The sequence below is a fragment of the Cetorhinus maximus genome, chromosome 10 (genome assembly GCF_964194155.1).
Source record: "Cetorhinus maximus chromosome 10, sCetMax3.hap1.1, whole genome shotgun sequence".
In the NCBI taxonomy this organism is placed as follows: Eukaryota; Metazoa; Chordata; class Chondrichthyes; order Lamniformes; family Cetorhinidae; genus Cetorhinus; species Cetorhinus maximus.
Window position 1 is genome coordinate 139943010 of NC_135888.1, and position 27178 is coordinate 139970187.

The window sequence follows — 27178 nt, forward strand, 5'->3', positions numbered from 1 at the left end:
GCTGCTTATGGGATCTTGCTGTGCGAAAATTGACTCACACATTTCTACATTCCAACAGTGGCTACCTTTCAAAAGTACTTCATCGGCTCTAAAGTGCTTTGGGACGTCCGGTGGTCACAAAAGGGGCGATATATAAATGTAAGTCTTTCTTTCATTTTCTTATGTATTGCGATCAGACCAATATCTCCGGTTGATTCTACCCCTCAGCGCAACACCGGGAATGCTGAGGTAATATTTCTGGGATTAGCTAAAGGCCAACTGAGGACTAAACACGCCCGCCTTCCTGGTCTGTAGGGTTTATTAGGGAATGCGCTTGCAGCCGGAGTGGAGTGACTCCACACCCCCACCTCTATTAAGACGGGACTGGCCTTGAACAGCCACTCTGCCAGAACGCACTGCTATGAAAACAGACAGCAGCTAAAGGAGAAGACCCATCACCTCTTTCTCAGAGCAACTAGGGATTGGCAATAAATGCTGGCCTTGCCAATGAGCAAACATGATATCATTGTGGAATGATGGCTGGAACAGCAATGATACAACAGATCGAGTGAACAATACCCACCATTCTTGGGTCAGGAGATTCGCTAATAATTAATCATTTCTTGTTGGGTAAGGTTCTCTGAATGAGGGGGATGTTGCTCACTCTGTGCTTTATTTACCAATGCAGCCGCATAAAGGCTGCACCTATATTTGTCCAGACACAAAACACTGAGGGACACCTACTCTTCACTCAGCACTGAACAGGGCACGGCTGTGAACAATTTCTTATTAACCCTTCTTATCTCCAAACTTTTCACGTTGCTCAGTCTTTGCAAAATGTATTGTCAGACAAAACGGTGCAGGTTCACAACTGGATCCCCCACCCTGGTGTGGCTCTCAGTACGTGAAGAGAATGTGCCATTTAAAAGGGACAGGAGGATTATTCCCAAAGTGTATTACCCCTGCTGAGGCAAAAGCTGTGCTTAATGTTGCACTTCAAGGCCACAGGGCTTTAGTTGTTGTTAAAAGGGCACATCCTGAGGTTAATGAGTACTTGCTCAACAGCACCCGCTGAGGTCAGTTAAAGGGTATTCATTGCTGGTGGGAAAGGGCTTCCTCCTCACACCAGCGGAAAATGACTGGGAACTCTCTCTTATTCAAAAGGAAGGATATCAGCTTGACCTGAATATTCAATTGATTTACAATCCTTGCCCTCTGTATCAGTTGCCAATTCTGGTTGGACTTATTCCTGGAGGTTTCATCACATGGTCTTCTACCTCCAGCCATCTTCTCCCTATCGCCTCCATAAATCTTCTGAAGTAACAAAGGGTTCAAAGAAGAACATGTTTTTGTGATGCCTCCTAATTTTTTTCTCCCAAGTTTACCCAAAGCAATGTGCAGGACATCAATCTTTAACTCTGGGAGACTCCTGGACAATCCAGGTGATTATCCCTACCCTACCCACTTGTGCCCTTCAATTCAAATTTCTCATGATTAGGTCTTCAATTTAGGGCTTTGCAAGACGATGGTATGGAGGGGATATGGGGTGAAGGGGGTGTGGGGTGGGGAGGGGGTGTGGAGGAGGTGTAGGGTGTGGAGGGTGTGTGGGATGGGGAAGGGGTGTAGAGTGGGGGAGGATGTGGGTGGAGAGGGTGTGTGTGTTGGGGAGGGGGTGTGAGGTGTGGGAGGGGATTGGGGGAACAATAGCTAAATCCCATCAATATAGTTTAACATGGAAGCAATACCCAACAGTAGCATTGAAAGAAGCATCTGTCAACACATTCTTCCAGACTCACTTCCATTTAGCAAAGCCTACATTGTTTTGCGTGAACAGGTCAAGTCTGCCAAAAAATCGTTGGGGAACAGATAAAGATACTAAGGCGAGAATGCCCATCGCTATTCCCATTATGGAACTGCACCAGCATTTCAATGTGCAGGCAGACAACTGCTACACTGCTCTAACATGCCTCCAGAACAGGTCAGAAAGCTAATCCTCCTAGATTTACACTCTTCCTTTAGACAGAACAGTTGAGTTACGTTCACTGCTTCTATTCATTCCCAAACTCAGTCAAAAAGTAATTCATTCCAGATACTTGAAGGTTGAATTTGCAGAGTTGAGGCTCAGCACAAAGAGTCATTTCATGTTAAATAGGACTATGCCACAAATCTCCTTCGTCATTGTTACCCCTCTTTAATCCCTTCTTTAATGCTTTTCCCTCCTGTTCCCTCACTAATCTTCAGCTAAAACAACAGACCTTATACCTGCGCTGGGAAGTTTGTTAATCTGTTTGCCCAGCACTGGTTGAGGTGACTGACAGTATCATTGTCCCCTCTTGTATAGAAGCTTCAAGTTTCCATTCACTGTCACTCAGAATTTACAGCCGAGGCCAGAATCGCCCTTTGTGATGAATCCTTAAGCAGAGATCAATGTCCTATTGCTCCTCCATAGCTTAGTTGGGTACAAGCAGCATGGGTGTAGGCCTGGACTGTACAGACAATGAAAGGCCCACAGTTCAGCGCTGGGTTGGTGCTGAGCTGGGAGTTCCTCAGCAGTTGTCACTCTACAATTAGTTTCTGTTCCCCTGGGCTTGGGGATCGGGGGAAGGAAATCAGTCAAGCTTCCACACTTTGGACCGAATCTTGTGGTGGCGTCGGGGCACTAGCCTGCCGGCTACAGAGCCAGCGAGAGACCCACGCTGTCTCTCTGGGGAGCATGGGGAAGTGTCACCTAGTGAGAGCTGCCAGGAACAGTGCCATGGAAGAGGCCATGGCTGCTACAGGAAGACACCCCCAAAGCCCCAGGATCGTGGAGGACACAGTCTACAGGTGAGTAATGTGGGGGGTGCGGGGGTTGGGGAGGGGTGTGCGGGGGTTGGGGAGGGGTGTGTTTCGTGATGTGGGGATCACAGGGAGAGGGAGTGGGGGTGTCAGAAGCAATGGCCGGGGTGGGGGCGGGGAGAGGAAGGGGAGGCTCACAGCAGGCCCCATGCCCACCTTCCCGATATCCAGTTCCTCAATCAGGCACTGATTGCCTTTGATCAAGGGATCCCACCCTAAGGTCACACGGAACTTGCACCTGTCGTTGCTGCCCCATAGCGACAGGCCCACGTGCCGCTGGGTTAATCCCACAGGGGGTGGGATGAGGCCCTTAAGCGGTCATTAATTGACCACTCAAGAACCTCAATCGGTGCTGGAATGGGAAGGCTGACCATGGGCCTTCCCGCCCAGAACTTAATTCTGGTGTAGGTGGAAAGGTGATGGGATTCAGGGGCACCATCACCCCACCCAATGACATGGCCCTCCCACCTCCAAGCTCATCACCGGTGAGAGCAGAAGATTCCGCCCCCCATGACTCTCATGTGATTTTTACAGGAAGGGTTTGCGCATCTGGGTGTTGGATGAGGGTAGGGCCAGATTTGGCTGCAATGGCAACAAATTGAATATTATAGCAATGTCTCAGCATATGAGGAATCACTGAGTGAGGGATCAAAGGGTTGCTAGCAAATCCTGCCTTCAGAGATGACATTTTAGTTTTTCTCCCATTAATCCAATAAATTTTTCAAAGGCTCTTTTCTTATTCTCTCACCGCTTCCACATTCTGCAAATGGTACTGGCCATGAATGTTCATTTGGTTCCTTAATTAAGATCTGTGTCTATGTGCATAACTTATACCCACACGGAAGTGGACAAACATTAAATGTTGCCTAGATGGTGAACCCACACCATCCTTCTCCAGTGCCTCTCTCCCATCATCCAGCTGATTGGATCTGCCCTCACTTAATTCCGCTCTTTCCCTACTGATCATAACCGGAGGACCATAGCAATGATTTCACTTATCACTGCTACACCGATACTTACAGGGTCCCTCAGGACCCTTGGTCCCCTCGGCCTCCTTATTTACAAGTTCCCTCTTTGCAACATCTTCTGAAGAGCTGGTGTCAGCTTTTACATACATGCTGCCGACACACAGCTCTGCCTCTTCATCAATGGTCTCGACCTCTCCACTGTCATTGCATTGGCAGACATTCAGTACTGGATAAATTCATCCAGTTAAGATTGAAACCACTGTCAACAAAAGTGTGACGAAGCAGTTGGACAAATACTGGGCATCGTGTGAAAGTCCCCATTCAACAGCCCCTTCCAAACATCCCCTACCCCCTAACTCCATAGTGGAGCAAATTGAGCTCTCTCCCCTACCCCAGTAAATTAGTTAAAAGGAACAGTGTTCATTCTTTCAAATATCAAATACAAGGTATGCTGGTGGATCAAAATACATCAGTTGGTGATTTGATAGCACAAAACTTGGGTATTGCTGTAAAAAGAGACACGTCTAAGCTTTTTGTCTTGCACTCATCAGGACACTCGCAAGAATACCAATACAAAAGGAAAACAACAATTTATACTGTATGTAAAGAGAGTGCTGATTGGTTGGCAAGTGGGGTTGCCATGGAGAATCAGTGGTGCATTCTCCATGGCAACGCCACTTGCCAACCAATCAGCACTCTCTTCACATATAGTATAAATTGTTGTTTTTTTCCCCCTTGTATTGGTATTCTGGTGAGTGTCCTGATGAATGCAAGACAAAAAGATTAGACGTGTCTCTTTTTACAGCAATATATCACTTAGCTTGGTCATCAAGACATGTTACCTAGGTGATGTGTTTCAATGCACCAACATGATACTTATACAAATATGAAAATATATCACAAGTACTTTGACATGTTATCATGACCATATGGCCCTTCCACTTCTTATCCCTTCCCTGTCCCACACACAAAAGAATTGGAAAACATTTATTCAGAAACACACTGGTCCCTCTAAAATATTTACTTTCCTTTTACCAATTATTTCTTAAGTTGCATCAATGTCAAGCTATAAACGTTTACACAAGATTTTTTAAACAGGCTGAAAGGCATCAGCCTATCTCTCTCAGATAGATCACACTTCTTACTCATATCCCACCATATCTTGCAACCTCTTCTCTCTCCAGAAACACATTCAGATGCCACTTGAATGGCCTGACTACTTTGACCTTCCGAAGTTTCGGAACTCTGAAGTGCTTTGGGCAAAAACCTGCCTTGCCGAACTTCCCTTCTTGCTCTTAATTTTAACCTTATCTCTTCTAATATTCTACCCCCTTCACCACAATGAATTACTTGACTCTATCTAGTTTGTAAATTCTCATCATAATCTCAAACACTTTAAACAGATCATCTCAAGATATCCTTATCGAAGAAAACAAGTTTACTTAAACATATTATTTTTTTAAAAAGAAAGGAAAAGGAAGAACAGAGCAAAATGTGCCGATATCTCAAGGGAACTGTTACTGATGTAGAACTGTTTACACTTGTGTTAACATTCTGATGGGGTGCTGCAGCTCAGCTAGATGTCACCAAAAGCAAAGACTATTACAAAGGCATTTTGGGGTGAGGAAAGTGGCAGAGTCAGGAGGGAGGTGGGAGTTGTAAATTTGGAATAAACTGGGCAAGATAAGCATCCTGGAACAGAAACCTTGAAGACTGCTGGTTTGAGATACAATCATGATAGAGGTTTTGATGGAATCCAGTCAGGTTGACAGCACAAAGCTAAAGCAGCAGCATGTTTAAGTGGCTTTACAAAAAGTGAATTGTTAAAATAAAACCTATGCACGGCACAGAGAATAATTTCTTGAAGGTAGAATGGGTCTTTCGGGCAGCGTTCTGGGCAGCTTCGAATGGTGACAGGGTTAAACATCAACAAGGTAGAAACAGAAAGAGAAAAAGGTTCAGAACAACTTCTTTAAAACAGTCGGATACTGGATTTTTATTAATCGAAGAACTTTCAGGCACCCAAGTGTACGGTAACGTTGAGTAAATATTTAATGGTATAGGCAGTTCTCCAATGGGAAGATCATGCAAAGGTCATGTGATGTGATGTGGGGTGGGGTGGGGTGGGGTGGGGAAGGCAGACTTAATTTAAACAAGGAGAAAGGTGAAACTTAGAAGGAACTCAGTTCTAAGGACAACAGTTGTTGGAAAATCTGCTCACATATCCATGCCAAGCCTGGGCTGCATGAAAACCAGAGTGAGATAAGAGCACTATAGCTGTGCACTAATTAGAAGGGATTGGAAATGAATCGCTGAATACCATGGCGAATTCCTCTCTTCCCTCCACCCCCCCACTTCCTAGCCCAGATATCTTTAATGCCAACATTAGTGTCAGCTTAATTTACATAGAATTAACAACACAGAAAAAGGCTATTTGGCCCAACTGGGTTATGCTGCCTCTCCCTCCCAACTTTATCAAAGTAACCTTACGTTGTTTTCTCCATCAAGTGTTTATCTTAAACATTAATCAATACATCACTCAGTGCCAATACCACAAGCTTCAATCACTCACTGAGTTTTTTTTAAATATTCATTCTTGGGATGTGGGTTTCACTAGCTAGGCCAGTATTTATTACCCTTGTTTAGAGGGCACTTAAGAGCCAACCACATTACTGTGGGCCTGGAGTCACCTGTGGGCTAGGCCAGATAAGGACAGCAGATTTCCTTTAATGAACCAGATGGGGGTTTTTTTTACAACCATTAGACTTTTAATTCTAGATTTAATTGAATTCAAATTCCACCATCTGCTGTGGTGGGATTTGAACCCAGGTCCCCAGAATCACTTGTGTAATGACAATACCACTACACCATCACCTCTCCTAAAATAGTGTTATTGGAGCTGACCTATTATTCCTTAATTTGGGATTACACAGTCAGCACAAAAGTTTTCCTAGAAATGTCTCCAAAAACCTCCTTGTAGCAGACAGCCCCATGGCTGAATGAGAGTTTCTTCCCGTCCCCCTTGAATATTCCCAGTAGGTCATGCAGGACTCTGTTTTTCAAAGCTCTAAACCACAAGACCTCCAGCTTGAAATTTCGGTTTTGAAAATGGGGTACATCACACAGCTTTTCATAGCCAAAGGCCAATTGTTCGAATTCAGCCACAATCCAATACAAAAGTTCCAGCAATTAAATCTCAAGCATTTTATCCCTCAAATTAAAAATCAATTTTATTGATAAACACTAGATAATATGTAAAATGGTTCTCTGCTTTCACTCTGCGCATCTTCTAATTTACCAGCTCTTGATTTCTAGAAAGAAAATTCAATCACAAAGCGTGTGTCAGCAGTACAAAAAGATGTTTATCAGGCAACAATGTATAGCCTAGTTCTCCAATGTCTTTTTTTGTTATTTCTCTCTACCTCTCCCATATCATTTCACCCTCTTAACTAGTTGCATGTTCCTTTAATAACTTTCCAGTGTCTTCGCTGATGTCATCTGATCGTTGCCTATTGAGCAGGACATAAGTAAATCCCTTTCTCTGTGATCAGAGTATCTGCCTATTTCTCCCCCTCTACTTTTATCCCCCCAAGATTATGATTAGCACCTCCTACAGACACCTCCAGGACAGCATTGCAAAAGTATCTTCACAAATTACTAAAGCTTCTAATCCGCACTTACTTTAATTACACCTGTCGGGGTGATATCAAGTTGTCCCAATACCGCTTGAAAGAGGTCAGCACCATAAATGCCCCTTTCGGAATTGTCCCAGGTTTGCCGGCCACGATGGCGGATTTTCACGCCGTATCGTCCCAAACCCATCGCATGAGTTATGCATTCCCAGAAAACACACCGTTTCCATGGCAGGCGGGCCCTCATTCGCCAGCCACACCATCACCTCACTGCTTCATCACACCTGGCGCCAGCCGCATGCACCACATCTCAGCGCTTCCAGCCCGGGGCTGCTGCAGGGAAGTTGTCCACGAAAGGCAAAAAGACTTCAGCTCCCAGGTTTAATGATGTGTCACTGGAATGCCATTTGGACGCTGTGGAGGTCCGCTGTGATGTCCTCTACCCCCGCTCTAGCCACAGGACAGGCATCACTAAACCAGCATGGCAGGTGGTGGCAATGGTGATCAGTGCCAATGCTGCACTGAAGAGGTTGGCCAACCATTGTAGATAGAGGATGAATGATCTCATCCGAGAAGCCAGGGTGTGGCAACCAGCTCATCACTCTAAACTCACACACTCCAGCCCATCACACATTCACTGGCATCTCACTCACTGCCAGCTCAAGGGACATCACCACCCATTCTCACACATACCCTTATATATCCATCTGGCCTCATCTCCTCTGGAAACTGCCTCCTTAGCCCTCATCATCTTGAGGCCACTTGCACAGATCAACATGTGGCCCCCCCACACACCCTGGGATACCCCCCTTCCCCAGGACAGCCCTCACCCTGCAGCCTCTTCCCTTGCCTGAGGGAACTTCTCCCCCACTTCTCCCCCTTCCCCAAGCAAGCCCTAGCCCTGCAGCTATTGAAAAGCCACCCTCAAATGGCTGATCTGGTAGGTACAGACCTACCTGGTGCTGCCTGTGAAGCCTGGCGCTGATGACTGCAAGTGCTGCCTGAAGCAAGGTGGGCAAACAAACCTTTAAAAGTCCTGGGGGAAGTGCAGCCCGCCAGGTGCACGTCACTTATGTGCTGCAGTGAAACGTTGGTGTGTTTTCCTGGCGACGTGAGTGGACAATCCAGAGAGTGGGGGGGATGAGTTTGTTGGGCTGGTCTTGACTTGCTGATGTATTACAGTCAGGTTCCCGACGTCCGATGGCAGGAAACGCGACCGGCCATCGACGGGCTGAGAGAACAATCGTAAAATGGTTTCACGCCGTTGTGAAACTGATCGCGCCATATTGTCCGCTCACGCCACCCAGCACACCCATCGCTGACGGGCATGGGAAATCCCGGCCTAAGAGTTGTGATGAATGGCGCAAACTTGTCTTCTACCTTTACAGATGCTAACTGACATGCTGTGCAATTCTCTACATGTTGTTGGTCCCACCACGGCTACTAATAACAGACTTGTAACCTCCTCCTGATCCCCTGAGCTTCCTAACTTTAATGCTGAGCACTCCTAATTCTAATCACTTCACTGTTGGTGGCTGCCTGGGCTGTAAGCTCTGAAACTCCCTCCCTAAATCTCTCCACCTCTCTTTTCCTCTTTTAAGGCACTCCTTAAAACCCATCTCTTTGACCAAATTTTTGGTCGCTTGTCCTAATCTTTCCTGATGTGGCGTAGCGTCAATTTGTATTTTATAGCGCTCCTGTAAAGCCACCTTGGGGTGTTTTACTCCACGAAAGGTGCTATATCAATGAAAGCTGTTGTTTTAAGTCTGAAATTGTTCTCCAGTTTGTACGGGTGAAATGTGTAAACTCTTGGCTAAGTTCAGTGGAACATGACTGAGTTAACACCACCTGTGTCACATTAGAAAGCTCAGATTTTTTCTAAACAAACGAGTTATTATCTCCTTTTACCACAGTACACACCTCATTATAAACACAAACAGTGCTGAGCTCTCACGAAGCAGATCATGATGCTGGTACAATGCACAGAGGGAAGGATTGTGTATACAATTAGTTACAACAGTAATTAGCGAGTTGAAGGGCAAAATTACACAGATATCATTTATTTCCGCCCCCCCCCTAGCCCTGTACTGAGGCTGGAACAGACATGGCGAGTTTGGAGCATAGCGTTTCACACAGCCTCACTGGGACACCCACGTGATATGAATACAAAACAAAAACAGAAACAGAAATACCTGGAAAAACTCAGCAGGTCTGGCAGCATCGGCGGAGAAGAGCACAGTTGACGTTTCGAGTCCTCATGACCCTTCAACAGAACTAAGTAAAAATAGGAAAGGGGTGAAATATAAGCTGGTTTAAGGGGTGGTGGGGGGGGTTGTTGGGGCAAGCAGCCAGTGATAGGTGGAGATAACCAAAAGAGGTCACAGACAAAAGGACAAAGAGGTGTTGAAGGTGGTGATATTATCTAAAGGAATGTGCTAATTAAGGGTAGAAAGCAGGACAGACAAGGTACAGATAGCCCTAGTGGGGGTGGGGTGGGGGGAAGGAATACTAAAAAGGCTAAAAGGTAGAGATAAACAATGGGTGGAAATACATTTAAAAATAATGGAAATAGGTGGGAAAAGAAAAATCTATATAAATTATTGGAAAAAACAAAAAGGAGGGGGAAGAAACAGAAAGGGGCTGGGGATGGAGGAGAGAGTTCATGATCTAAAATTGTTGAACTCAATATTCAGTCCGGAAGGCTGTAACGTGCCTAGTCGGAAGATGAGGTGCTGTTCCTCCAGTTTGCGTTGAGCTTCACTGGAACAATGCAGCAGGCCAAGGGACAGACATGTGGGCATGAGAACAGGGTGGAGTGTTGAAATGGCAAACGACAGGGAGGTCTGGGTAATGCTTGCGGACAGACCGAAGGTGTTCTGCAAAGTGGATATGAAAACAACTTGCCACATAGCTGTTATGTCATTGTTCGTTTGGTCATTGGATAGTGCACACACATTGGAGTGTGGTCATGTGATACCAATGGCCGACTAATACTGCCCCCCCACCACCCAATGTGTTTATTAAAATCCTGATTGGGCCTAGACGGAGAGTATTTGCGGGCTGTCCCACCTTGGTTTAAGAGTTTTAAGGAGCTTTTGAAAGGTGGAGATGGGGAGATGGAGAGGTTATGGGGCAATTCCAGAGCTCCGGGCCTAGACTGCTAAAGGCACCAGCTGCCACAAATGGAAGTTCGAAATGAGCCACTGAGGAATGGGCTGGGACATGATGAGCGAGCAGAGCAGAACTGGCTTTAGCTGCCCTTGGATGAAGCTTTTGACTCTTTACTTTACAATGGGCACTTACTTATTTCAATATTTGCACTGAGTACTTTACATTCAATGATATTTAAACTGGTTAAAAGTTCACTCCATATCTGTTTGCTCAGATTTCATAATGTCCCCACAAGGTTGACAAAGATGTGACTGACCTGCCAATAAGTCATGTCTGAGCTTGTTGTACAATTTAGAGACTTGGCTGAAAGAACCATTTGGAAAAAAAAACAAGAAATTAAGTTGGCTAAGAGTTTGTATGAGTGGAGGTTAATCGGCAGAGTGTATTTCAGACTGTGTTCATTGTCTCTTCAAGTTCTTGAGGGATACAGCCTCTCTGGAACCTACAGCAGTTGTCTGCTTCTCTCAGACTAATCAGCATCAACAATCTCTCTGTCTACACCAAGTTTCCAGATAAACTTCCAAGAGGTCCCTTGAAGCTATTACATCAGGGCACCAATCATTGCAAATTATAATTAGATCATTGATTGAAATATATAGTGACAGGCCACTCTTTGTGTTCAGCTTCATTTATCATTCATTTAATGTCCCTGTAGCTCTGTTCCTTGCCTCATCAACATTGACCTAAAGCACTGCAGAGTTTGAGAGATTTCTTCTGTTGACAGTCTGCCATTATTAGCAACGCCCAACTCGTTCTCGAGAGCAAAGGTTGGTGGCACAGGAAACGTGCCTTCTATTTGCTACAGGTGGGCAGCGCACAGGGCAGGGGAAAGGTGGAGATACTCAGCAGGGCACGCAGCATCTGTGGAGATGGAAGTAAAGGCCCAAATCTTCTCTCCCAACTCGGGAGTGCAGAGTTGGGAGAATTCCTGACTCCCCAAACCTGACTGGGGAGAAAGTGCCCCGAGTGGTTGGGTTTCCGATCTGGGGGGGTTGGCCGCTAACTGGAGTCGGTCCCGCTGTCCCCCTGGAAAGGGTTTGGAGGCAGCCCCAGAGGCTGCCGGGTTCCGAGGCAAGCCAGCTAAAAGGCCCACCTCAGTGTTCTGGGACTTCGGTTGTAAAGAAACAGTAACAGCACAAAACAGCCCTTAGGTGCTCAGCCACTGCCCCCCCACCCCTCCCCTCCCCCATACACACCACATGCCCCATTCATACCAAAACATGCCCCCTACCCACCCTCCATGGTTCCTCATACTCCAAGTGAACTTATACCACTCTACACAGCCACCATGGCCCCTCATTCCCTCCATACTAAAATATGCCCCTCCACCCACCACCAATGGCTCCCATACCCTCCGTGCCAACCTATGCTGCTCTATCTTGGCTCCTATCGCCCTCATACCAATCCATGACTCCCCCACCTCACCATAGCCCTTTATAGTCCCTATGCCAACTTAGTGTCCACCCATTCCAACCCATTCCCATCACCCTTTGCCTTTATACTTTCCAAGCCAACTCACCCAGTATTCACAACTGGCAGGGCTCAGGAGCCATGATAAGAAGAAATATAAGTTCCATACTTGGAACTTGACTAGATTTTATTAATCCAAAAAAAGTGTTATTGATAAAAGCCCATTCAATACATATAAATCCCTCCAAGTACCCATTCCCTTATAAAAAAGACATTTCCTTTGAGTACTTAATCCTTTATAAAAAATAATCATTTGTATTCATAGCTCCACATCAAAGACAGCTAATCTCTTAAGAATACCTTTGAGCTATTAATCAAACTGTGAACTTACAGGACCCCCACTGTGATGATAGGTTGTGGATGCAGCCAAGCAGAAATAATACTATAATGATAGCATCAGGCTTATGTGGACAAGCATCTAGTAAAATTGCAAGCACTTACATTTTTCAACTTTGGCTTGCTGTTTTTCTTTCAAAATTTAAAGAGCAGGAGATTTAAATGACTTGACAGCTTGACAGTTCCACAGAGCTTATCCACTTTTTATGCACATTCATGTCTACTCTCAACAACCCCAAAGGGGTCCTGACTTCTTCTGAAGGGATACCTTACCTCTCCAAAAGGGCACCTTGCCTTACCAAAGAACTCTAATAAGCGCAGACGTTTTCCTCAAATGACTAAATCCCAAGAACAATGTTTCTGAAACTTTGATGACCAAAATTGCTTCTGTTTGAAGGCAGCTACACTTTTAAATGTGCAGCTGCCTCCGTGAACTACATATGGGCAAAATGCGTTCTGCCCCCGGCGAAAATGGCGGGTGCCGGGCTCGGGGGCAGGACTTCTGGATTCTGGGCTCCCGGCTTAGCTTTGGCTTAGGAGTGGAGCCCTTCCATCTTTCTGAAAGTTCAGGACATGTCTGTGACATTTTATCAGGACTATATGAGAGAGGATGAGACACCTGACATGCTAACCCTGTTTCTCTCTCCGTATACCGCCAGACTTGCTGAGCGTTTGCAGCATTTTCTGTTTTTATCTGCACTGTTTTCCTTTTGTGAAAGGTGGAGACTTGGGCTCAAAGGGCCTCCGACAACTAAGCCTGAAAACTGCTGGAAGATGTGCAGAAATCAGTTCTTATATTTAGGGACCATACAGAAACCTGACAGGACTATATGAGGACTGAAGCTTCCATCAAAATCATCCTTTCATAGATATTCAAATGTTTTCTCCAACATGACACTTCAAAAGTACCTGATGAGCTGTGAAGCACTCTGGGGTGTCCTGAGGCTGTGAAAGGCACTATAGAAACGCACGTTCTTCACATGCTTAAAGCCACATTGATTTTACAATAGACAAGACTGGTGAGTGGAATTCATTCCATTGCATCCCAGGGAAGTGTCAGTTGGAGGTTACGGTTCTCAACCTGGGCGTGAATGTGTTCAAAACGATGATGGCATCTCACCAACCTCGTTTACAGGCCAGCTATGAAAACTCTGCAAAGCAAGCAGAAATGGTGGCACGCCTCCCTTGGCCGATTACCGCAGCAGCGCTTTGCCTCAACTACATAGGGAGAAAGGTTTTAAGGGAAAGAGCGCTTTAGGTCCCTTAGATTTTCAGATGAGTCAAGTTCTCTGCAGAAGTTGGGAGCATGTAAGGTGCCTGTGTAAGCGTGTGTACTATGTTCACGGGTGTTCAAACAAATTTAATCAACATGTGCACAAGGCACACGTGTGTACATGTCAGTTGACTGTGTACAAGTATAATATGCACTTACTTTGTGCGCAAAAATATGACGAAGTAGATTTGACTGTAAAGCTTCACATTATGGGGTTCTGTGGTTTTGATGCCAACTGTGCTGCCTAGCTATTAATACAGGGAAGAAAACTAGAAGATTTTTATCCTTTAACAACATCGCGGCTGCTGCAGTTATCAGAACATTGAGCACAGAGGCTTGATGTAGGAGGGTATGTGTCGGACTGCCTTTCATTCCTAAATACACCTCAGCGGAATGATTTCCCCCATGTTCAGCCACACCTGACTGGCGATCTCCATCAGCTGTCAGGCAGAAGCGAAGATGGTGAATTCAGTGGCAACAGTGCCTGTAGCGGCAGAACACAGTGACTACTTTCAGCTTCCCTCCCCTATGAAAAAGCGTGGTTTTTACAACAACAGGGATGTTAGCAACAAGGAGTAGTTATAATGGGCGACTTTAATTACCCGAATGTAGATTGGGACAGTGGTAGTGTAAAGGGTGGAGAGGGGGGAAAAATACCTAGATTGTGTTCAAGAGAATTTTGTACAGCAGTATGTGTCCAATCCAACAGGAAAATATGCGCTGTTGGACCTAGTTTTTGGAAATGAGATGGGCAAAGTAGATCAAGCCTCAGCGGGGGAATATTTAGGAGACAGTGATCATTGTACCATCCGTTTTAGAACGATGATAGAAAAGGATGATAGGCAATCCAGAGTAAGAATAATTAACTGGAAGAGAGCCGACTTCAATGGGGCAAGGACGGAGCTGGGCCAGATAGACTGGAATGAAAGATTGGCAGGAAAAACTGTAGCTGAACAATGGTTTACCTTCAAAAAAGAATTGGTTCGGGCACAGTCAATGTATGTTCCATCGAAAGGGAAAGGTATGGCGAACAAATCCAGAGCTCTCTGAAATTAAGATAAAAAAGAAAAAGTGTGCTTTTGGAACAGGAAATTGAATGGTGGGGAACAAACATGCAGGGTTATGGGGATAGTCATAGAGTAATAGAGTCATTGTTATAGAGGTCTACAGCACAGAAAAAGGCCCTTTGGCACATCGAGTCTGCACCGGTCAAACAAGTACCTAACTATTCTAATCCCATTTTCCAGCACTAGGCCCATAGCCTTGTCTACCATGGCATCGCAAGTGCACATCCAAATACTTCTTAAATGCTATGAGAGTTTCTGCCTCTACCACCCTTTCAGGCAGTGAGTTCCAGATTCCCAGCATCATCTGGGTGAAAAAATTGTTCCTCACATCCTCTCTAAACCTCCTGCCCCTTACCTTAAATCTATGCCCCCTGGTTATTGATCCCTCCACCAATGGGAAAAGTTCCTTCCTGTTTACCCTATCAATGCCGCTCAATTTTATACACTTCAATCATGTCCCCCCTCAATCTCCTCTGCTCCAGGGAAAATAACCCCAGTTTATCCAATCTCTCCTCATAACTAAAACTCTCCAGCCCAGGCAACATCCTGATAAACTCCCTCAGCAAACTCCGTGCCCACCCACACCCGCACCAGGATTGCATTTATATAGCACCTTTAACACAATGAAACGTCACAGGAGCATTGCCAAAACAAAATTTGAGACTGAACCAGGTAAGGAGAAATCAGGGTGGAAAATGCCAAATGCTTGGTCAAAGAGGTAGGTTTTAAGAGGCATCTTAAAGAGAAAAAAGAGAGGCTGTAGATAAATAAATAGTGATTTCTGACTAATTTCTAGCCTCAATGCAGCCACGCCCCCACCTCCATCATCCCCCACCCACCCACTAACTGGGACCAATTGAAGCACTCTTGCTGCTAAACTGCCCAGGATTTGTTAAGTAAGTAAAGAAAAGGGTAAAAAGGGTGGTCAACAGGACTTTAAACTAGAAAGTGTGGGGCGGAGGGAAGGGTAAAACTCCAAGAAGTGTGACTAATGGGAAACAAAGCAGCAGGTTAGCATGTGTGGGGGGGGTGGTGGAGGATTCAACTTCATGGAAAATTATGAAAAAACTGAAAAAGGAGAGCCCAGGAGAGGCTATTAAAGTCACCAGAACACAAAATAGGACAGGGTGTTTGGAAAGGGCTAGGAATCGAACTTCAAGCACATCCGATAAAGGGACGACAATGAGAAAGGGGACGGGAAATATAGGACTGAAGGTGTTGTATCTGAATGCACGCAGTATACAAAATAAGGTAAATGAGCTTGTGGCGCAGATTGAAATTGGCAGGTATGGTGTGGTGGGCATTACGGAGACACGGCTGCAAGGGGATCAGGACTGGGAGCTAAATATCCAAGGATATACATCCTATCGAAAAGATAGGCAGGTTGGCAGAGGGGGTGGGGTTGCTTTGTTAGTAAGAAATGAAATTAAATCGATAGCAAGAAATGATGTAGGGTCAGATGATGCAGAATCTCTGTGGGTGGAGTTGAGGAACCGCAAAGGTAAAAAAAACATAATGGGAGTTATGTACAGGCCTCCGAACAGTAGTCAGGATGTGGGGCACAAGATACACCAGGAGATAGAAAAGGTGTGTAGGAAAGGCAAGGTTACAGTGATCATGGGGGATTTCAATATGCAGGTAGACTGGGAAAATCAGGTTGGTAGTGGATCCCAAGAAAAGGAATTTGTGGAATGTCAACGAGATGGCTTTTTGGAGCAGCTTGTGGTGGAGCCCACTAGGGAACAGGCAATTCTAGATTTACTGATGTGTAATGAGGCAGATTTGATAAGGGAGCTTAAGGTGAAGGAACCCTTAGGAGGAAGTGCCCATAATATGATAGAATTTACCTTGCAATTTGAGAGGAAAAAGCTGGAATCAGATGTAACGGTATTACAGTTGAATAAAGGCAACTACAGAGGCATGAGGGAGGAGTTGGCCAGAATTGACTGGGAGATGAGCCTAGCAGGAAAGACAGTGGAACAGCAATGGCAGGAGTTTCTGGGAGTAATTTGGGAGACACAGCAAAAATTCATCCCTAGGAAGAAGAAGCATACTAAAGGGAGGATGAGGCAACCATGGCTGACAAGAGGAGTCAGGGACAGCATAAAAGCTAAAGAGAAAGCATACAATGCGGCAAGGAGCAGTGGGGAAACCAGGGGATTGGGAAGCCTACAAAGACCAACAGAGGACAACTAAAAAAGAAATAAGGAGGGAGAAGATTAAATATGAGGGTAAACTAGCCAGTAATATAAATGAAGATTGCAAGAGTTTTTTTAGATATATAAAGGGTAAGAGAGAGGCAAAAGTGGACATTGGGCTGCTGGAAAGTGACACTAGAGAAGTAGTAGTGGGGAACAAAGAAATGGCGGAGGAACTGAATAGGTACTTTGCATCAATCTTCACGGTGGAAGATACGAGTGACATCCCCAAAGTTCAAGAGAGTCGGGGGGCAGAGGTGAGTATGGTGGCCATTATCAAGGAGAAGGTGCTAGGAAAACTGAAAGGTCTGAAGGTGGATAAATCACCTGGACCAGATGGATTACACCCCAGAGTTCTGAAGGAGATAGCTGAAGAGATAGTGGAGGTGTTAGCAGTGATCTTTCAGGAATCACTGGAGTCAGGGAGGGTTCCAGAGGACGGGAAAATCACTAATGCAACCCCCCTGTTTAAGAAGGGAGTGAGGCAATACACGGGAAATTACAGGCCGATTAGCCTGACCTCGGTCGTTGGTAAGATTTTAGAGTCCATTATTAAGGATGAGATTTCAGAATACTTGGAAGTGCATGGTAAAATCGGGCAAAGTCAGCATGGTTTCATCAGAGGAGGTCATGCCTGACAAATCTGTTAGAATTCTTTGAGGACCTAACGAGTAGGTTAGACAAAGGAGAGCCAATGGATGCTATCTACTTGGACTTCCAGAAGGCCTTTGATAAGGTGCCGCACAGGAGGCTGCTCAGTAAGATAAGAGCCCATGGTGTTAAAGGCAAGGTACTAGCATGGATAGAAGATTGGCTGTCTGGCAGGAGGCAGAGAGTGGGGATAAGGGGGTCCTTCTCAGGATGGTGGCCGGTGACTACTGGAGTTCCGCAGGGGTCAGTGTTGGGACCACAACTTTTCACTTTATACATTAATGATCTAGATGAAGGAACTGAGGGCATCCTGGCTAAGTTTGCAGATGATACAAAGAAAGGTGGAGGGGCAGGTAGTATTGAGGAGGCGGGGAGACTGCAGAAGGATTTGGACAGGTTCGGAGAATGGGCAAAGATGTGGCAGATGGAATACAACGTGGGGAAGTGTGAGGTCATGCACCTTGGTAGGAAGAATAGAGGCATAGACTATTTTCTGGGGCGAGAATTCAGAAATCTGGAGTGCAAAGGGACTTGGGAGTCCTAGTCCAGGATTCTCTTAAAGTTAACTTGCAGGTTGACGCGGTAGTTAGGAAGGCAATTGCAATGTTGGCATTTATTTCGAGAGGACTATAATATAAAAGCAGGGATATGCTGCTGAGGCTTTATAAGGCTCTGGTCAGACCACATTTAGAATATTGTGAGCAATTTTGGGCCCCATATCTCAGGAAGGATGTGCTGGCCCTGGAGAGGGTCCAGAGGAGGTTCACGAGAACGATCCCAGGAATGAAAGGCTTAACATATGAGGAACGTTTGAGGACTCTGGGTCTGTCCTTGATGGAGTTTAGAAGGATGAGGGGGGATCTGATTGAAACTTACAGAATACTGAAAGGCCTGGATAGAGTGGATGTGGGGAAGATGTTTGCATTAGTAGGAGAGACTAGGACCCGAGGGCACAGCCTCAGAGTAAAGGGAAGACCTTTTAGAACAGAGATGAGGAGAAACTTCTTTAGCCAGAGAGTGGTGAATCAATGGAATTCATTGCCACAGAAGGCTGTGGAGGCCAGATCATTGAGTGTATTTAAGAACGAGATAGATAGGTTCTTGATTGGTAAGGGGATCAAAGGTTACGGGGAGAAGGCGGGAGAATGGGGTTGAGAAACTTATCAGCCATGATTGAATGGTGGAACAGACTCGAAGGGCCGAATGGCCTAATTTCTGCTCCTATGTCTTATGGTCTTAAGATTCGGTAATCAGATCACCGGCTTTCTTATTCTCCGTCGCTCTGCAAGATTATACTTGCTCAGGGCATGAATAGCCTGTGTTTCTATCAATGTATATATAATATATAAACACAGTTAATTATAGCTGTCATTTAGGACAGAAACTGTCAGTGAGAACTAGAGACATACCACATTAAAGGAAGGACATTTAACTCTGCTGAGAGATCATTTGTGCAAAATTCACTTTAGATAAGAGCATAATTTGAATACATGACAGTAATCATTCACTCACATCAATAAATGGTTATTATCTGTTCAACATATGAAGTCCAATATATTCAAATATTAAAAAAAGGATCCGTGTAAAGCAGCTTGAAAGGTATAAAAAGTAAAAACTATTAGAATTTACAAGAAAAAACACCCCTCAGGAAACACTATCCACCAGGAATGTTTGAGAAGATTAAATTATTCATATTTTTAAAAAACTAATTATTTATATTAAAATGCTACAATTTATGCTCTGCCACGAGCAAACATTCCAAGAACTGTGAGGTTAACCACAGCAAACGCTATTAAAGAGCCTGCTTTAGCAGCTTTGACTGATTTACTCAGTAAGTTTATTCAACAGATAGCCACGTGGGACCGTAAGATCGATTCACGAGTCTGCGCGATGTTGTTAGCCATGGCTCGGTTAGCAGCACTCTCACGTCTGATCAGAAGCTCGTCAGTTCAGGGCCCACTCTAGGGACTTGAGCACAGATATCTAGCCTGGCGCTCCAAGCGCACTACTGAGGCCATGCTGTTTTGTCAGAGGCACCAGTCAGAGGGTCTCACCTGCACTTTTAGGTGGACAAATAAGGTCATACCACCGCCATCTTGATATTTATTCCCCAACCAACAGCATTAAAAACAATTTTATCTGTTCGCTTATCTCATTGCTGATTGTGGGATCTTGCTGCGGCTGCCACATTTCCTACATCACAACAGTAACTTCACCTCAAAAGCACTTTTTTTCCCCCTGCAAAGTGCTCTGGGGGTGTCCCAAGGTTGTGAAAGGTGCTATGGAAATGCATTTTTTTTTTCCTCTCTGCTCATTTATCTATTGGGTTGGGGGAGAGAAGGTGAAGATCGGAAAGGAGAGGGCACATTGCGCATGTGCTGGGTGCGCAAAGCATGAACATCGCAAATACAGGAAAAAACGTCATCCCTGCTCAATTTATGGGACGATCCTGTGAAACCCAGGACAGTGGGTCACCCTGCATCCACCATGGTTGAATAGCTCAGAATCATGGCTTAGATATGTCACTGGGGGCAAAGTACCAAACCATTGGTCTGGCAGCATCCCTGGAGATGTGGGGGTTGGGGGTTGGGGCGGGGTGGGGGGAGGGGGCAGAGTTTTTCCGCTCTGTGACCTTTCCTTCAGTTCTGATGAAAGGTCACAGGCCTGAAACATTAACTCCGTTTTTTCTCTCTCCTGAAGAAACCGCCAAACCTGCTGAGCATTTCCAGCCTTTTCTGTTAATTTTCCTTTCAGATTTCCAGCACCTGCAGCGTTTAGCTTTCGCACCAAAAAATTGTTTTTTTGTGCCAATGGGACCCTCCCCCGGGAAAGTGTGAATGCCTTTAAAAAGGGAGTGAAGCAGGTTAACGGGCACAGAGCGAAAATAATGGGATTTAGAGGTTACACAAAGACTCAACGAGGTCTTTTGCCAACACAAAAGACAGATACTGTTTAGCACACAAGGAATTGACAGCAGTTTGCATTTATAATAAATAGTGCCTTTAATCATGTAAACTGTGCCAAGGTGCTGCAACAGGAAACTTTGTTCCAACAGGTAGGTTTTAGGGAGACAGAGAGTCGGAGAGACGGAGAGGTTTATGGGAGGAATTGGGGAGCTTAGGGCCCAAGCGGCTGAAGGCATGGCTGCCAATGGTGATGTGAAGAGAAATGAGGATGCCCAAGAGGCCAGTATTGGAGGAGCGCAGTGAGAACGGCAAGGCTAAAGGGTGAAAATCACACCAGCAAGATAGCAGAAAATTGCCTACGTCTCTGGAGCTATGCTCCATCAGGAAAAGCAGACAGAAAAAGAGGAAAAAAATACAGGAACATGAATCACTGCGACTGCTGGAATGAAACCCATTGATGGTTCATGGTCTTGTAATCTATAACATGACAATTTAAAATGCAGCATTAAAAAAAACTAATAGACTCTACCAATGCAACGAGTTAATTAAAAACTGCAATATTCATTGGATGTGGACTTTCCCTGAAAGGAACTACAAATTATTCACCAGTTATCTTGCAATAGCTTTCTTGCCTCAATGAGCATATTACCACAGTCAGCACTATACTCAATTTCTCCTGCAAGAATTATTAACTATAAACTTAAGCAAAAATAAAGCTGCCAGGGCCAGTAAAGAGTTACAGGCTGTGACCTGACCGTGCTGTTCCAATGACTTTAGCAAACATCCAGAGTCTTGCCTTGAAACAAGCCACCACCCTCTCCAACCTGCCCCCAACACCCCATAATTAGATTACCACCTTGTAACTTGTTCACAGGGGCAGTGAAATCTCTGGGGAAATGCTAATCCACGTTTATAGTCCTGGTCTTTAACCTGGCTCCTTACAAATGGATCCTGAGAGGATGCTGATGCTCTGTACACATCAGCGCGCAATCGACGCGCCTCTTGATTTGTTAATTACTGTCCACCTCTCTCTTCCCCTCTTTGAGTGACCAACCTCTCGCTTTTTTTGGAACTCTCAACACCTCTCCAACTTCTCCTCAAAAACGTGTCCATTCACCTGTTTCTTTTTTCCTGTCCCATCTAATCCTTCCCGACTCCAGCTATCTCCCTGTCAAAACACTCAAACCCTGTTTCCGATGTAAGGACTGTCATGTTGCTATATTACTGCTTGAAGGAGACGATAGACTCTGGACTATAGACTGGAGTGATCTCAGCTGACTCCATCCATGCAGGAACACACACGATTGCACACAGGCAGTTGTTAGGAAGCCTGATTCACTTTTCCTGTGGACTGACAGGGAATTGCCCGCAAACCAAGGTGTAACATCAAGTTATGTCAATCGTACCATCCCAAAGTTGCATTTATACAGCACCTGAAAAGTGGTAAAACATCCCAAGGTGCTTTACGGGAGCATTATCAAACAAAATCTGACACCTGAGCCACATAAGGAGGTATTAGTACAAGTGACCAAAGGCTTGGACCCGGGCGAAGATTGTATTGAGTGTCTTACAAGGGACAGGGTGAGAAAGACGGAGGAGGTTAGGGAAGGTGTTCCAGTGCTTGGCATTGGCATCTGAAGGCAAGGCTCCAATGGTGGAGTGATGACAATCAGGGAAGTGCAAAAGGCCAGGATTAGAGGGGTGCAGAGATCTCAGGGGCCGGGGGAGGGTTGTAGAGCGAGAGGAAGTTACAGAGATCAGCGGGCCGAGGCCAAGAAGAGGTTTGTAAACAAGAATGAAACATAGGATTATAGAATGGTTAGAGCACAGAGGAGGCCATTTGGCCCATCGTGTCTGTGTCCGCACTCTGCAAGAGCAACTCTGCTAATTGCACTTCCCACCCTTTCCCCGAAGCTCAAATCGTGTCATTGATGAACCAGGAGCTAATGTAGGTCAACAAGCGTAAGGTGAAGTGTACTTCAGTGCAGTTCAGACGGGGCAACAGACTCCTCCTTTAGTGGGTACAGCGGACAACTCCTCCTGGCTCCCTCCCCAACGACTCGAGAGGGCAACCAAAAGAAAATCCCGCACCTGTTGTCTGGTGCAGAAGAGGGAGAATTACAGTTAGATTGTTCACACCATCCCACCCACCCAACTGCCATAACAACCCATAGAAATGAAATACTGCAGCCCACGCCATAAGGATTTCATTGGATTCGGTGGTGGTGGGGCTTTGGGGTGGGAAGCGAGGCTGCTCTGAAGCAGTTTACAACAGAGCGTAAAATGTCTTTGGGGACATGAAATGAGGGCAGGTCATCTCACCTCATTGAACCTTTAGCTTACTGAGTTTCACAGACCCTATAAATCCAAATAACAACCGTGTCAGGGCCTTTGAAGTGATGTTGCTCTGTGGCTTTTACGCATTTTCCTGAGGTCATTTTGACTGAGAGACTGAGTAACAATGGGACCTGCCTGACGTTAACATGAAAACTGACCAGTCATTCATCTTGTCTCTCTTTATGGGATCTTACTGTGTGGGAATTGGCTGCCACTGTTGCCAGTCAAAATATCATTGAATTTTAAAGTGATTCACAGAGGTGAAGGGCTATAGGGGTGATTCTAAGATGTTAAAATGTGCTGTATGAAAGCAAGTCTTGATTAAAACTTCAGCCTCTTGGGGTTGATATGATGTCATGTTGATTTCCTCTTTTACAAATCAAAGCTTCTTCAAATTTAATAAATGCAAAAGGTGCAAGTGAATATTGCATCCCACTTCCTACCATTTGTTTTTTTCCCAGTAACTGTAATATTTTTTTCCTAGTTTTAAATCAGATTGCAAAATTCACACCTCGTTATGCCTGACAAGGGCTGCTATTAAAATTGATGAATCATTTTACTAAACAGCAGTGATGGATTCACTTTTAATTGTTCTAATGTTTTACTTGCAATCTACCACATTTCAAATTTAATTTTGCTGTCACCATGTTCCGTCTGGATCCCGGGGGAGGTGAGATAACTGAACCACTCACAGAACCATACAGCACAAAAGGAGGCTATTCAGCCCTTCGTAGCTATACCAGCTCCTTTGGAAGAGTTGTTGAATTAGTCCCAAACCCCTGCTTGCTCCCCCTAACCCAGCAATTTTCTTTTCAAGTACTTATCCAATTGCCTTTTGAAAGTTACTATTTTATTTGCTTAAGACAGCGCATTCCAGGCCACAACTCACTGAGTCAAAAACAAAGCTTACCTCCCCATGGCTCTGAAGAAGAGTCATACGGACTCAGAAAGTTAACTCTTTTTTTTCTCTCCACAGATGTTCTGAGCCCTGCTGAGTTTTTCCAGCATTTTCTGTTTTTGCTTCAGATTTCCAGCACCTGCGGTATTTTGCTTTCATCTCCCCTCGGCTTCGAAAGCCGATTATCTTAAATCTTTGCCATCTCGTTGCCAAGTCTCCTGCCAGTGGCATGAGTTGCTCCCTATCCACTTTGCAAAAAAACCCTCAAATTTAATTCCACACTCTCTCTCGTGCAGTCAATTTTCCTGTGAACTCGCTGTGGGTGGGGAGGGCAATTCGAACATTTGGATTGGCTGATGGTGAACTGTTGACACCTCAGTTGGGCCAGTGACATACGACCTCTACTTTCTCCGTCCATGAGGCATGTGCTCAGCTTGCTGTAGGACAGTTGATAAGAACCAGTCCAGGGATCAGGTCTGTCTCAGCTCCACTCCCTGCTTCCCAAGCTGGTATCGTACCTCATGGACAAATCCAAAAGAGATCACGACTTACACTGGGTTACAACAACACGACAGAGCAAGCTATTCAACTCAAACTGGTCTATGCAAAGCATTAATGCTCCAAACAAGTCTCCTCCCAATCTTCTTCATTTAACCCTATCAGCGTAACAACTTGCATCTCTATAGCGACTTTAACATAGTAAGTTACTCCAAGGTGCTTCTCGAGAACATTATCAAACAAAATTTGACACCAAGTAACACAAGAAGATATAGAACCATAGAACCATAGAACACTACAGCATAGAAAATAGGCCATTCGGCCCTTCTAGTCTGTGCCGAAATATTATTCCGCTAGTCCCATTGACCTGCACCTAGTCCATAACCCTCCAGACCTCTCCCATCCATGTATCTATCTAATTTATTCTTAAAACTTAAGAGTGAGCCCGCATTTACCACGTCAGATGGTAGCTCGTTCCACACTCTCACCACTCTCTGAGTGAAGAAGTTCCCCCTAATGTTCCCCCTAAACCTTTCCCCTTTCACCCTAAAGCCATGTCCTCTCGTATTTATTTCTCCTAATCTAAGTGGAAAGAGCCTACTCGCATTTACTCTATCTATACCCCTCACAATTTTGTAAACTTCTATCAAATCCCACCTCATTCTTCTACGCTCCAAGGAATAAAGCCCTAACCTGTTTAATCTTTCCCTGTAACTCAACTCTGACTATGAGGTCAGATGACCAAAAGTTTGGTCAAAGAGTTTTGTTTCAAGGAGTGTCTTAAAGTTGAAGAGGGAGGTAGAGAGGTGGCTGTGTTAAGTGTGGGGAATTCCAGAGCAGCTGATGGTGCAGCTGCCAATGGAGGAACGAAGGAAGTTGTGGGATGAATCATATAGATTATCAAGGATAGGTGGGAATCAGGTCAGCTATGATCTCATTGAACAGCGGAGCAGGCTCGAGGGGCTGAATGGCCAACTCCTGCTCCTAGTTCGTAGGTTCGTATCTAACCAGTGAACCCTCAGCTTCAGAAAAGTACCGGGGAAAACAGGAATGGAATCAGTTCCAGAGAACTCTGAGTGACACTGTGTACTGCCGCTGCTGGGTGTCTGTGCTCACCTCCTCTTTGCCTTTGGTTTAGTCTCCCTGCAAGAAGCAGGCATTATCTCTGATACACCACTGGGAGAAAACCGACTGTTCTCGAAAACCACAGAGCTCCCATAAATGGTAAGCATCAATTCACTTGCACTACTGTGTACATGTTTATTTTACCTTTTTAAAATAGATTCCAGTCATGCACGTTTGATTGCCAGTAGCCTAATGTGTTTTACCAAATTCTGCAATCTGCCCACAACACGACAATTTGTCCCTGAGCCAAAAAAAAACAAGGAAACATCCATTTCACACAGTTGAAAGGGAGATTCCCAGAGCATGACATCCTGTTCCCGCATTAAATGCGCACGGTTTCCCTGGGGTAGTGATCATGAGATCGACATACCCAGCCCCAAAGCCATGCTGCAACTTAACAACAATGCAGATGAATTAACAACAAAGCAAAGAATTTTAAAAATTCTAATTAATAATATTTATATGGGACCATTGACAAACATATAGCAATAAAGATCCATTGTTGTGGAAAATTCAAGCAAAAGCCCCTTTAAGGGCATATGGTCCTCCTGATCCAATTTTCCTTATTTTGTTGAATCTAGGCGATTCACATTCATGTGGACAGACACAGAATGTGAAAACCTACTGCAGGACGTAGTGGGGTAACATCTCCCCACCACCCTCACAGCAGTCACTATGCTTCAAATCTGTTTGCACAATGTATCTCTCATGTCTGTCAATTGCAGATGAAACAACGGTGGGTCTATCTGACAGGTGCATCAACAAAAATCTAATCCAGAAGGAGTTATTTAAACAAAATCAACTCTACAAAAGAGAACAAATGGTGGCATGGTTACCGTGGTTACCAAGTTAATGAAAGAGCAAGAGAAGAAATGTTAATTTCAGTCTATAGGCTGAAGCTAACCGGGCACTTGTCGCTGTAATGGGGGTACCTGAGCATTCCCACAGGTGTGACAAAGGTCACACCTTTGAAGATTTACAGTCAGAAACAAAGAGTATGACTGGCCCATAGCCATTAACCTTTTCACAGGAGGTCAATTCCAAAAGATCTAAATTGACAAAAAAAAACCCTTGCAACTTTTACAGAAGCTTTGGCAACACAACTTGGCTCGAATTCTGTTTCATCTTTATTAGATGCACGGGTGCAGCACATACAGGCTTTTCTCTTGGGCTTACTCATTCCAACTCCATCCAGCACTTTGAGGCGGTGTCTCTCTCAGTGTTAGACGCACGACAATGAATTGTTGCTTTTGTTTCACATCAGACCCCTCAACACAGAATCAGCACCGTCTCTGCCAGCACAACTTCTTATTGTACCGAACGTTTTTTTTCCTATTGAGTTTTCTAAATGAGTTATTTTTTTTCATAAGTTTCATGCCAGTACCTTGATGCACCTGTCAGATAGACCACTGTTGTTTCATCTGCAAAAGGCAATAATACTGCAAATAATTTAACTTAGCAAAATGTGAGATCATTTCAGAAGAGTGTCAAGAAAAGTAATTTCTTCCTTCTCAAGTCAAGCACCATGTCTTACTTTGATTCATTCTTTCCTAGAATATCAAAACTGTTGGGCAGCTCACCTTGTTCAATATAGCTATCCTTTTTTCCTGCAGATTCTTAAAATATACTACAACTTAACCTCTTCATCTCAACTTCTCTTATTCTCCACTCTGGACATACACTCCAAAGAGATGTCAGCCATGGTTCAGTTAGTATCACCTTGTCGCTGTGTTAAAAGGTTGTGGGTTCAAACCCCACTCCAGAGACTTGAGCACAAAATCCAGGCTTACACGTCAACATCAGTAATGATAGAGTGCTGCACTGTTGGAGG

General features: G+C 44.9%; 1 protein-coding gene across 2 annotated transcripts in view; it reads right to left on the minus strand.

The window, feature by feature from the left end:
• The window catches only part of LOC144686077 (protocadherin-1-like), a 384044-nt gene that overhangs the window by 164348 nt on the left and 192518 nt on the right, over nucleotides 1-27178 (minus strand). Inside the window, exon 2 of one of the 2 annotated variants that reach the window (XM_078551233.1) lies at nucleotides 14633-14713. The exons of the other annotated variant lie outside the window; for it this stretch is intronic. Within the exon in view, the coding sequence (XP_078407359.1) occupies nucleotides 14633-14713 (81 nt within the window). The remainder of the gene's footprint in view (nucleotides 1-14632; nucleotides 14714-27178) is intronic. 2 annotated transcript variants of the gene reach the window in all.